Source organism: Panthera onca, chromosome D4, assembly GCF_046562875.1.
Source record: "Panthera onca isolate mPanOnc1 chromosome D4, mPanOnc1 haplotype 2, whole genome shotgun sequence".
NCBI classification, from domain to species: domain Eukaryota; kingdom Metazoa; phylum Chordata; class Mammalia; order Carnivora; family Felidae; genus Panthera; species Panthera onca.
In genome coordinates, this window is record NC_138351.1 from 32,991,280 (window position 1) to 33,005,156 (window position 13,877).

General features: G+C 38.8%; 1 protein-coding gene across 1 annotated transcript in view; it reads right to left on the bottom strand.

Annotated features, from left to right (window-relative positions):
- Positions 1-13,877, bottom strand: part of GLDC (glycine decarboxylase) — a 98,624-nt gene that overhangs the window by 58,773 nt on the left and 25,974 nt on the right. The window contains exons 4-7 of the mRNA XM_060609799.3: positions 8,031-8,195; positions 2,681-2,758; positions 851-998; positions 331-527 (exon numbers count right to left, since the gene is read on the bottom strand). Coding sequence (XP_060465782.2) covers positions 331-527; positions 851-998; positions 2,681-2,758; positions 8,031-8,195 — 588 coding nt within the window. The remainder of the gene's footprint in view (positions 1-330; positions 528-850; positions 999-2,680; positions 2,759-8,030; positions 8,196-13,877) is intronic.

Genomic DNA, 13,877 nt, shown 5'->3' on the forward strand with positions numbered 1-13,877 from the left:
AAATTACTGGAATAAACAAGTGGCAGGCCTCTAGGATCACATTATGTTCATGATAATCTCTCACTATACTTGTATTTTACATAACTGTGTAGCATGATAATGCTTTTGAGAATGAAACTGGTCAGATAAAAAACACACCTAGAATATCAAGTCTTTCAATGCTTTCAACAACCTAATTTAATTCACTTATATGCCTTCAATACAAATATGTTATAAATTATTATATACATGGCCCAGGTATATTTAGAGAGAAATCAACAACTTTTGTGATAATAAGGAACAAAGAAACTAATAGTAACAATAAAAGGGTAGAAACATGAGCTGCTTTACCTTGTTACCCCCACCATTCTCCCAGGCATCATCCTCACCAAACTTTCTCTGACAGCGAAAAAGGCTGCATGTGGTCCGCCATAGCCCAGTGGCACTCCAAATCTCTGTGAGCTACCTAGGGCAATGTCTACACCAAATTCTCCAGGTGGCCTCAAGATACATAGAGCTAAAAGGTCAGTAGCACAGCAGGCCAGACTCTAAAGAGGAAACAAGAGAAAATGGACATGGTTGTTCCCTTCCCCTGAAAGAAGTGGGAGAGTAGCAAATTATCCCCAATATAAGCAGACAGACAGAGGGTTGTTTCATGCCATTTACTCATTGATTCACTAAAAAATATTTACGGAGTTTTTACTATGTACCAGGAATTAGTTGGTGAACAAAACAAATTTTAAGGCAGGCAGGAAGGAGACAGTTTTACCATTCCAGGTGATACAAATATGGAAATTAAGACACATCCAAAAATCATAATACAAGGTTGGGACAGATCTACGTGGACCCCCGCAAGGAGACAGCTGCCTACCCCCGTCTGATGGGCCCTCTCCACGAGCTCTGTGAAATCTTCCACCTTCCCCTCAGTGTCTGGGTACTGGAACAGCACTCCACTAACATCTTTTCCACTGAAGTCCATTTCATGGGGTAATTTCAGCTCAATGAGAACTCCATTGTATCTGGAAAGACAGAAGACAAAGAACAATCATGCTTTTGGTTTTCAAAAGGAAATGAAACTCCGTAAAATTTGTTTTCAGTGATAGAGAATTCATATTCTGTGTCCTTCCTCGTTGCCACCACCCCCCCCTCCAACTTCATCCAATACACACACACCCCCATCTCACACCTGACTGGTAACAATGCTTCACACCATCTCACATGCTGCCAACAGTCTGACTTCTGTTTCTCTCTTGTACCTTCCCTTACCATTCCCATTACCCCTTTCCTGCCAGAACCTTCTGAGAGGATCAGGAACATGGCTTCCTAGGACTAAAGAATCAATTCCTGCAATTACAGAGCTGTCTCACCAGGTCACCACCTTCACCCAGGATCAGTTTTAGATGAATGGAAAACCATCAATTAAACAAAGAGAAAGACCTTCCCTAACCATCCAGTTCCAATCATATGTGAGAATACACCTTCTAAAGGGATGGTGGTATGGGGTTGGGGGAGATTGCCCAGCTCTTACAAGAAGAAAACAGGCGGCTCAGTAGTTTAAGTGTTCAGCTTCGGCTCAGGTCATGATCTCACAGTTTGTGAGTTCAATCCCCACATCAGGCTCTTGCTGACAGCTCAGATTCTAAAGCCTGCTTTGGATTCTGTGTCTCCCTCTCTGTCTGCCCCACCCCACTCACACTGTCTCTCTCTCTCTCAAAAATAAACAAGCATTTAAAAAACACAAAAGGGGCACCTGGGTGGCTCAGTCGGTTAAGCGTCTGACTTCGGCTCAGATCATGACCTCATGGTTTGTGAGTTTGAGCCCCACATTGGGGTCTGTGCTGACAGCTCAGAGCCTGGAGCCTGCTTCAGATTCTTTGTCTCCCTCTCTCTCTGCCCCTCCCATGTTAATGCTCTGTCTCTCTCTCTCAATAATAAATGTTAAAAAAAAATTTTTTTAGACCCAAAAAGCAAGAAGAAAGCAAATAAACACACTGGCAAGTGATAGTTGTGCTGTTTATCTGATTGCAGCACTAAACAAATACAGTACACTTGCTTTAATCTATATCATACCACATCTAGGTTTAAGTGGATTCTGTATAAACTATGTTTGCAAGAATACACACAAAACCCTAATTGTGGGAGAGTTCCATTTTCTCCCTCTGCTTTGCAAACTCTGAAACATTGCTGAAATTATTTTAATATTTTAATTTTATTTTTACAAAAAGGAAACAAATAACATGGTTACTCAATATAGAGCAGAGGTGGGGCACCTGGGTGGCTCAGTTGGTAAGCGTCCAACTTCAGCTCAGGTCATGATCTCACAGTTCATGAGTTCGAGCCCCGCTCAGGCTTTGTGCTGACAGCTCAGAGCCTGGAGCCTTCTTTGGATTCTGTGTCTCCCTCTATCTCTCTGCCCCTCCCTTACTTGTACTCTGCCTCTCTCTCAAAAATAAATAAAACATTAAAAATTTTTAAAAATAAATAAATAAAGCAGAGCCAACTAAAGTCACTCGTGTTCTCTCAGTTCTGACACATTTTTCTTACCAGCAAGATCTCAGGAAGAAAGTGGGAAAGAAAGTAAAATTCAACAACCGCAATTTAAACCAGGTTCACTTCCAATCAGTTTGGAAGTAAGAAAAGAAACAACAGAGATGAGCATGATACTATCCCTGAGTTCAAAAAAATGAGTGAAATTAATTACTTAGCTCGAGTCTGAACCACAGCTATTGTCTGTGGGTGGCAACGGGGGTCAACCAAAAATTTCTTCCTCTTATTGTGTCTGTTGGAAAGAAAAATCACATTAAAAAATGCACATTAAAGAAATCAAAGTATCTTCTAAGAATGCAAAGCAAAATTGGTACTTAGGGAATCTCTGAGCATGGTATAAAATATGAGGCATTAATTACAGTGGTTAGAATTCTACTGAAATCCAATTTGTGTTGTTAAAAAAAAAAAAACAAAAAAAAAACAGTTACCAAATGGGAGTCACTTGTGCTAGGCCCATGTCACCAAACTGAGGCTTAATACATACCTGATTACAACCTTCCCGAGTAATATAATCTTAACTAGTCAGTCTAGAATTTCCTGGTAAGCACCAAAGAGGTAATTCACCTAATAAAACACTTCTTGTCTCCCAAAGGAAAGTGACCTTGCTCTAAATAATCCCTTTTTTGTTTCTTTAGGACTTCCTTCACCTACCTTTAAAAACCTTTCCCTTTCAAACTGGACAGAAACATGTAAAAGAATGAAACTGGACCACTTTCTTATACCATACATAAAAATCTATTCGAAATGGAGGAAAGGCCTAAATGTGAGACAGGAAACCATCAAAATCCTAGACGAGAGTACGGGCAGTAACCTCTTTGACATCAGCCATAGCAACTTCTTACTAGATGGATTTCCTGAGGTAAGGAAAACAAAAACAAAAATGAACTATTGGGACCTCATCAAGATAGAAAGCTCTACACAGCAAAGGACAAAATCAACAAAACTAAAAGGCAACCGATGGAATGGGAGAAGATATTTGCAAATGACGTATCTGATAAAGCGTTAGTATTCAAAATCTATAAAGAACTTACCAAACTCAACACCCACAAGACAAATAATCCAGTGAAGAAATGGGCAGAAGATATGAACAGACAATTTTCCAAAGAAGACATCCAGATGGCTAACAGACACATGAAAAGATGCTCAACATCACTCATCGTCAGACAAATACAAAATAAAACCACAATGAGATACCACCTCCCACCTATCAGAATGGCTAAAATTAACAACACAGGAAAGAACAGGTGTTGGTGTGGACACAGAGAAAGGGGGACCCTCTTACACCATTGGTGGGAATGCAAATTGATGCAGCCACTCTGGAAAACACTATGAGTTTCCTCAAAATGTTAAAAATAGAACTACCCTATGATCCAGCAACTGCACTGCTAGGTATTTACCCAAAGGATACAAAAATACAGATTCAAGAGGATACATGCACCCCAATGTTTATAGCAGCATTATCAACAATAGCCAAATTGTGGAAAAGAGACCAAATGTCCATTGACTGATGAATGGATAGTGATACACACATGCACACATGGGCAGGCACACACACACACACACACACACACACACACACACACGAGCATGCACAATGGAATATTACTTGGCCATCAAAAAGAATGAAATGTTGTCATTTGCAACAATGTGGATAGAGCTAGAGAGTATTATGCTAAGTGAAATAAGTCACTAGGAGAAAGATAAATACCATATAATATTACTCATATGTGGAATTTAAGAAACAAAATAGATGAACATAGAGGGGGGAAAAGGAGGAAAATCAGGAAACAGACTCCTAACTATAGAAAACAAACTGAGGGCTGCTGGAAGGGAGGTGGGCAGGGGGATGGGTTAAATAGGTGATTGATACTTAAGAGGGCACTTGTTGTGATGGGCCCTGGGTGTTGTATAACTGTTGAATCACTAAATCCTACACCTTAAACAAATATTACACTGTACATAAACTAACTAGAATTTAAATAAAAACCTGAAAAAAGAAAATTAAATCATTGAGGTGGGGGGTGGGGGAGAAACCTTTCCCTTTCTGTAGGCCTTTGGTGCTCCGTTCTACTTTATTTATCTTTATTGAATAAAAATCTTTAAATTTACTCAGTTGAATTGGGTTTTTTTTAACACCAATCTGATCCATTTAGCAAAATCAATCTTAAGTTGGTTTAAATTTTGAAAAATATGCTAGGAGTTAAGAGAAATACAAACAGGGTAGCAATTGGGTACAAGTTGAAATAAAAAACTGTTTTCTTTTTTCTTTTTTTTCTTAATTTTTTTTTTTAATTTTCACTTATGTTTGAGAGAGAGACGCACACAAAGCATGAGAAGGGAGGAGTAAAGAGAGGGAGACACAGAATCTGAAGCAAGCTCCAGTCTCTATGATATGGGGCTCGAACCCATGAGGCATGAAATCATGACCTGAGCCAAAGTTGGGACGCTTAACCAACTCAGCCACCCAGGTGCCCCAAAACTAACTCTTGAAATAAAAACATCTGAGCATTTTACTGCCAAAGAAGCATTTAGAGATTATCTAAACCAAATGTCCTCATTTAGCAGAGATGAAAAGGACTGAGTTAAGTTGTGACATGTACAGCACCACACAGCTCCTAAAGGACCCAAATCCTGGGAGTTTTCTAACAATTCATGATTTCAGGAAAGCAGACTGATAGGGATTGTTAAAAAGAAAACCATAGGCCCAAAATGGTATTTCTTGGGCCAAGCCTAGTCACCAAACCAAGGCTTAATTACTAACCTAATTGCAGTTTCAACCTCCTCCAGAAATTTAGTCTTAACCTGTGAATCAGGAATTTTCAGATAAGTGCAACGGTGATCTGTCATAGGGGTGTTCTCCATCCACCAGAGGCTAGATGAGGTCATCTGGATAATAAGACCCCCTTAGCTCCTCCCTAAAGGGAAGCTGATCTTGCCTGGATTCTTTACTTTTACTTATCATTTTCTTGCCCTACCCTGCTTTCCATAAAAAACAAAAACCTTCTTGTACAACTCCTCAGGGAGCCTTTCTATCCTTTAGATGGAACATTGCCCCATTTATGAATTGTTTAATAAAGGCAATTAGATCTTCAAATATGCCCAGTTGAATTTGGTTTTTAAAACAGGATACATAACAGTTCATGTATCATGAGCACATCTGGGTGAAAAAGGTGGGAAGCGCATGTATATTGTGCTTTTCATTTAATTTCCCAGAAAGGTACACAATGACCAGTTAACAACAGTTTCCTCAATGGAACAGGACTGCAGGTTTCACTTCATTATATTTTCTACTGTTTGCATATTATTTCCACTCTTAACAGGTATTTTTATAATAAGCATAAGTTAATAGAAGAATAAGTAGAGTTGGGGAAATACAAAAGTGATTAATTACCCAAAGCACAATGCTCTTCACAGTGTGAATCTAAGTAAATAGAGAGAAGAGCCATCTGAGCCTAAATGACCTAAGATGGAAACAAAAAAAAACTGCTATTTTAAAGAACATTTTCCTGAAGACAAAAAGCACAAGGCTGCTTTTCAAGGATATAATTAAATGCAGGCCTGAAGGTATGAGACTGAAGAGAGAGGAAGCAAACCAAGCATTTACAGAGTAGTAGGTCATTAACTCAAATCAGTTCAGGACAGAACCCCTGAACCAACAAGAAAGACCTCAGCTTCTCCAAGTGTGAAATCGAAGCCCTTACCTAGAAAGAGAGTCAGGGAGGAAAATGAAAAGGCAGCACAAAGGTGGATGAGGAAGACAAAAATATGAAAAGCTGAGAATAGAGAGATATTCCTTTTTGGCTGTCCACCCAGGATAAGGAGGAAGAGCCTGAGCCCACCCCTAGGGCTGCTTGGGAAGCAGAACAGCCTGCGGCGGGATATTTAGACATTTCCATACCTGGTAAGCGAGTTTGGAGTTCACTACTGCAATGTTATGATGTATAAGAAATACATATTTGGTCATTCAGAATTGAGTTGAATTCTTGGACACCTGCCTCTGTCCAAGAATCGTTTGTTGGTATGGGGGAAACTTCCATGCACACAGAACCAATTTAACCATCCCTTAAGTCTGTGGAAGCCAAGAAAGAGACTTACATGAGCATTCAGGGCCAGAGGGACAAAACCTCACAGACACACCAGTGAATGTGGGCAGATTTCCCCACCAGATGACATCTACATGAGAATTCTACTAGTAAGGTAAGCTCAAATGTACTCACAAGGCAAGAAGCAAAGGAAGGTGGAAACTGGAGAGCAATTGTTAAGTATATACCATGACCCGGCAATTCTACTTCTAGAAATGTGTCCTCAGGAAATAATCGGAATCTTTGACAAAATTGATTCTAAAGATGTAAAAAATAACAAGAACATTAGTAACTGTAAAAGATAGGATTAAAGTACGTGTGAAAAAATAGAGGTGAGGTTACATAAATGATGGTATTTCCATGCAAGTGAGTACTATCATGTAGTCAATAAAAGCCATATCCTAAAAAGCTGACTAAAGAAATGGGGGGAACGTTCACCATATATTGTTAAATAGAAAAAGAAAGCAGGCTATAAAAATTATATACAACCTAAAACAATATGCTTCATGAAAGAAGGTAATATTTAGTATTACAATACAGACTGCCAGTTCCTTCGTAATATCCATTCTGTCCTGAACCAATAACAGTAACAGAATCCCAATATGTAAGGGGGCAGCAATGTGCCCATCTAGTGAAAACCACATTTCTCCAGGCCACTTGTAGATAGATGTGCTCAATGAAGAGTAAAGTTGCTGAGTTGGGGCTTCCAAAAGTTGGGGCTTCTTTAAAGTGCAGCGTTGGTGGTATAGTGGTGAGCAGAGCTGCCTTCCAAGACTCTTTAAAGAGGGCTTATTTAGCTAGCAGCACCCTTTACACTGCCCCTTTTCTTCTTTCTGGGTACAGAGGTCATGATGAAAGCCCCAGCAGTCATTTTGTGACCATGAGGACCAAGACTTCACGCTGAAGATGGTACAGAGCAAGGAGCTTGATACTATATCAGAATTGCTGTAACATCCCTGAACTTAACACTATGTAAGAGGACAAATGTTTTTCTTCTGTAATGTAAAACAGTGAACAATAGTGGCTTTAAAAAGTTGCTTTTTTAGGGGCACCTGGTTGGCTCAGTTGGTTAAGCAGCCTACTCTTGGTTTCGGCTCAAGTCATGATCGCACAAGTCATGAGTTTGAGCCCCACATTAGGCTCTGAACTGAGAACACGGAGCCTTCTTGGGATTCTCTCTCCCACTCTCTGCCCTCTTCCTGCTCATGCTCTTTCTCAAAATACAAACTTTAATAAGGTAACAAGTGGCTTAAAAAGCTTTAAAAAGCCACAGTTTTATTTCAGATTTTGTTATGTCAGGTGACTAGTATAATGCTATGTGTGTCTGTGTGAGAGGGATGAGTCACTGGACACTGACAGGGCCAGCTTCACCAGCACAGCAGGTGAGACTGGAGGATGTCCCTTGCCCTGTGGGCCTCTCACCTGTGGCACAGCTGCATCGCCTCAGCAGCTGCTGTAGCCTCATCCAGCAGGGATGCGTTGGCCGTGTCCATGCCTGTGATGTCACACACCATGGTCTGGTAGTTTAGTAAACTCTCCAGTCTCCCCTGAGACACCTCTGGCTGGTATGGAGTATATTGGCTGATCCTGTGAGAGACATAAGAGGCCATGTCCAAACTCTGACTCCACTATTGGGAAAAGCTCACAGAATGTCTTCATTTTGGAATTTAGTAACTGAAAATTAATTTTGCCCTCTTGAGAATTGTGTATCAGTAAGCTTCCCTTTGACCTTTGTTGTGTTTTTTTCTTTTTCTTTTTTCAATTTTTTTTATTTTTTAAAATTTATATCCAAATTAGTTAGCATATAGTGAAACGATTTCAGGAGTAGATTCCTTAATGCCCCTTACCCATTTAGCCCATCCCACCTCCCACAGCCCCTGCAGTCACCTTCAGTTTGCTCTCCATATTTATGAGTCTCTTCTGTTTTGTCCCACTCCCTGTTTTTATATTACTTTTGTTTCCCTTCCCTTATGTTCCTCTGTTTTGTCTCTTAAAGTTGTCATGAGTGAAGTCATGATTTTTGTCTTTCTCTAATTTCACTTAGCATAATACCCTCCAGTTCCATCCATGTAGTTGCAAATGACAAGACTTCATTCTTTTTGATTTCTGAGTAATACTCCACTGTATACCACAAGATGTATACCACATCTTCTTTATCCATTCATCCATCGATGGACATTTGGGCTCTTTCCATACTTTGGCTATTGTTGATAGTGCTGCTATAAACATGGGGGTGCATGTGTCCCTTGGAAACAGCACACTTGTATCCCATGGATAAATGCCTAGTAGTGCAAGTGCTGGGTCGTAGGGTAGTTCTATTTTTAGTTTTTTGAGGAACCTCCCTACGGTTTTCCAGAGTGGCTGCACCAGCTTTCATTCCCATTCCCTTTGACCTTTGTAAGGAAGCTCAGAGATAAGTCATAGTAACAATATTATCTTTTGCTTGGGTACATTCAGTATTTACATTTCTATCTCTTTAAGTTATTTTTTAATCTTACATTTCTTTTTTTATTAATCTTACCTTTCTATTTTAATAACCTTTTCATATCTATGTCCAGTAAAACCTTGAATTGAGAGTAACTTGAGCAAACATTTCTAATAAATTTTAACTTGACAAACGAGCTATGTCATGATCACAACTGAGACAATGGTTCTTGAAATTCACTGATATGCAAGTGCTTTGGATTACAACCATGTTTCTGGAACCAAGGTTTTACTGTATTTTATTATAAGCTGGCTCTTAAAATCTACTTGAAGCTACCTATAGTAACATAAACAAGTTTTACTCCCTGTTATCTTTCTTCTAGCTAAAAGACTACCTCAATCACAGTTCACAATAGGAAAGCATCCAAGAATCTACTATTTAATACTCAAAACTTTTTGTTTAGGGGCACTTGCGTGGCTCAGTTGGTTAAGCACCTGGGTCTTGGTTTTGGCTTAGTTCTTGATCTCACAGTTTGTGAGTTTTAGCCCAGTGTCAGGCGGGCTTCTCATGAGGATTTTCTCTCCTCACTGTCTGCCTTTACCCCCCACCTTAAGTGCACGTACACACACATGCATGGACTTTCTAAAATAAATGCTAAAAAAAAAAAAAAAAAAATTCAAGGATATAAATGGTTAGAAAGCAGCATAGATGTGAGTTCCACCCTTATATCCTCCAGTTATTAGCCAAAAATGGTTTATTAGGTATTTGAGTTAACCCACTTAGTGCCTTCATCCTTTTTTTTCTTCATTCCTTCATTCACTCATTCATCCATGTTATTACATGCCTAAGCGTCAAGAACTATATAATAAGTTCTGGTAATAAGCAAATAGATCCCTGATATCAAGGAGAACATATTGTAATGGGGAAAAAGTGATAATAAATGAAATTATTTCACCATGATAATATTTTAAAAACTAAAATAAGCTGATAAGATAGAGGGTAACTGAGAACGTGTGGTAGAGCTATCTTTTCACCAAGAATCTGTTCACTCTGACAACCACCAAAGTGGGATAGATCGGGGCCCACGCTCCCACATATGGTTGACATAACTCTATTTTTGTTCTTCCCAGCCAGGAAAGCATTAGGAAAAAAATTTAGGCTTTTTGTTTTGTTTTCACTTTTTCAAGCCTTATGCCTTTCTCTCCTCCTCTGGTAATCATGTACAGGATATTTCCATCCTTTTTCTTTTTTCTTTTTTGAAGGCTTTGAAAACAATACTTCTTATGTTAAGCAGAAGTGGGTGGGGGAACTTGCTTTACCAAGCAGTACAATGTCAAGACTTTGAAATAATTTTCCCAAAACTTTTATTGGTATAGCTGTGTATGTGTGTGTGTGTGTGTACACGCACATGTGTGCGTGCGTGTGCGCACAGCAGAGTACATTTTTGTTTCAGTTAACTCCTTGAACAGGCTGCCTTAGCAACTCGGTTTGCCAAATTCTAACTGGGTGGTGAACTGGAATGAATGAGGCACACAATACATTTTGTAGACAAGTAGAAAAGGAATTTGAGTAGAAATGGGGTCACACAAAAGGCATAGACAAGGAGCAATTGTGACCTCACATCAGATAAGACTTTCACACACAGCATTGCCTGCCACCACAAAGACACGCTTAGTATGCCTGGCTAACATGAAACTTTATTCAGAGTCATTATTTTACATATAGACAGACACACAAACTTGCATACACGCACACACGAGCGTACACACAGATTAGCTAGTCCATCTAATGAATGGGAGAGACCCGGTATATCCAATGACATATAATATACAATAGGAATACAGAGAGCAATGCTCCAAAGAACTCATCAGAGCACTGAAAGTTGAAAAATGAGGAACAAAATGAAGTGTCCACCGAAAAAGAATGATTGGACACTATACACACATAATACTATGCATTTACTAAAAATGATGGATAAAAGAATATTTCCTGACATGGAGATGTTCCCAATATATTAATTTTAAAAGTGCAATGTAAAATTCCTTGATCCCATTTTTATAAATTCATAAAAACAAGTAAACCAAAGTGTAAACTATAGTTTTCTCTGGGTGGTTTTTACTTCCTTTTTATTTTGTATTCTGAATATTAAAGACCTCTGCTACCATTTATTAATCACTTTATATATCAAGAATTTACAACCTTACACCTTTTCATTGTACAAAGTGAAAAACTCAGTCAACTGTCAAAAAAATAAAATCACTCATTATCCCAAAACTCCATTGTTATAATAGTTAAGATTTACATACATTTCTTTTCTGTGTTTTTTCTTTTTCTCTTTTGTGACAAGCACACTCAACTATTATGCTGTCCATTTTTCTGTTGTGTTGTCTGTCCCTTGTTGATTTGTGACTTTTCTTTATAATTCTTTTTTCTCCAGCTTTATTGAGGTAATCAAAGCTGTATATATTTAAAGTATGCAATGTAATCATTTGATATATATGTATACATTGTGAGATTACCAGTCAGTTAATTTACTCTTTTCTACATCATATATATGAGAGTAAATTAACTCATATATATATATGATATATATATATATATCATATATATATATGTTTATTTTCAGGGGCACCTGGGTGGCTCAGTTGGTTAAGTGACCAACTTTGGCTCAGGTCATGATCTCACAGTTTGTGAGTTTGAGCCCCGCATCATCACACTCTGTGCTGACAGCCCAGACCCTAGAGCCTGCCTTGGACTCTGTGTCTCCCTCTCTCTCTCTCTGCTCCTCCACTCACGCTGCCTCTCTCTCTCTCTCTCTCTCTCTCTCTCAGAAATGAATAAACATTTAAAAAAATAATAGCAAATTTTTATTTTCAAAGAGAGAGAGTACAAGCAACCAGGGAGGGACAGAGTCCCAAGCAGACTCTACACTGTCAGGGCAGAGCCTGACATGGGGCTCAACCCCACAAAACCGTGAGATCATGACCTGAGCTAAAATAAAGAGTTGGATGCTTAACCTATTGAGCCACGCCAAGTGCCCCCATATTTATATTTAAAGTAAGACTATGCCCTATGTACATTTTTCTTTTTATTTTTTTTTAATTTTACTTTTTTGTTTTTATTATGTACTACATTGATACACTGCATTACCTTCTAGAAAGGGCAGATGAGCATAACTGAATTATTCTTCATCAGTCAGGAAAAGGCTTCTTCAATCAATATTCTCCAAACACTTTGACACATAGTAACGATTAACTCCAGAGATGTGCCTATCTCTTTGCATCAGACTCCACTGATACGGATAATAGGCAACCCTTTTTTCCTTGCCCTCGTTACAGAACCTGTGGATGTACGCAGTGGCTCATGCCAGGGATGACCAAGCACACTACCATGATGCCGATCCCGGGAAGAATCTCGAACCACCTCGTGCCGCGGCTGCCAGGACCAAGCCCTTCCTTCCTGACCCCTAAAGGTGACCCTATCTCGGACCCTTCCCGGTAGGCTCCTGTAAATTTTTCTATACTGATTTGAGAAAATACTGATTTTCTATACTGATTTTTTCTATACTGATTTTCATTAACATTATTCCATGGACAATTTCTAATAACTTCATTATTCTACAACATAATTTTAATTGTTATGTGGTATTAAATCATTTTATTTACCATAAATTCCCTTCAAATTAAATATTGCTTTGTGTTTTAAATATTAGAAATAGCATAACAGTGGGGCACCTGGGTGGCTCAGTCGGTTAAGTGTCCGACTTCGGCTCAGGTCACGATCTCGCGGTCCGTGAGTTCGAGCCCCGCATCAGGCTCTGGGCTGATGGCTCAGAACCTGGAGCCTGCTTCCGATTCTGTGTCTCCCTCTCTCTCTGCCCCTCCCCCGTTCATGCTCTGTCTCTCTCTGTCTCAAAAATAAATAAACTTAAAAAAAAAAATTAAAAAAAAAAAAAAAGAAATAGCATAACAGTGAACAGCCTTCTCTTTGTCTTATTTCCTTTGGATAATTTCTTAAAAGTGGAATTTTGAATTGTATATGAAAACTAGTTTTAAGGTTCTCAGTATATATTGCCATGTCCCTCTCCAGAAAGAACATATCTGTATGTCTCTTAAGTAGTATAATGATTCACAGATTTCTCTGCATTATCATGACACTAAATATTAATATGCCCTGGGTTTCAACCTTAATTCTTTAACTTACTACCTGTGAACTGGGACAAGTAACTAAATCTCTCTGCCAATTTCTCTTGGTGATAACATCATCTATATCATGTTTTCTTTGCACTCAAAGGAGATTAATATATATATAAAGCATTTGGAAATGGTAAAATCCTACCTAAATTTTAGTTGTTTTGAAAAGTTGTGTTTTTCCCCTATTTTGATCTTTAAGAGGATTTACATATAGTTCTACTCAGATATTATTAGATATTTCTACTTGGAAAGTTTTTTTTTTCCCCCCCTGGAAATTTATCACATCTTGTGTCAGCCTCACATTGCCTATTCTTCCTCCAACTAGATCCCCCAAACAAACTAGTTTCTCTTCCGGAATATTCTTATTCCTTCAAAGGCACTCTGCCAATTCTCAAGGTAGAAAATACAGTTTTTTTGAGAGCAAATAATGATTAATTCCCATAGTCTTCCTTCCAATGCCTTCTATCCACCGCTTGTTTTTTATCGCCTTACTGCCCTGATGCTGTCCTTAGAACAGGAAACTATTGAATATCTGTGGTGCAGACGTGTGCTGTATTTGACTTCCTTGCTTAAATGGGGATGTCTCCCCATTACCTGCAGGAAAAAACCCCATACCTCCCAAGCACAGTCCTTCATACCAGAGACTGTGCT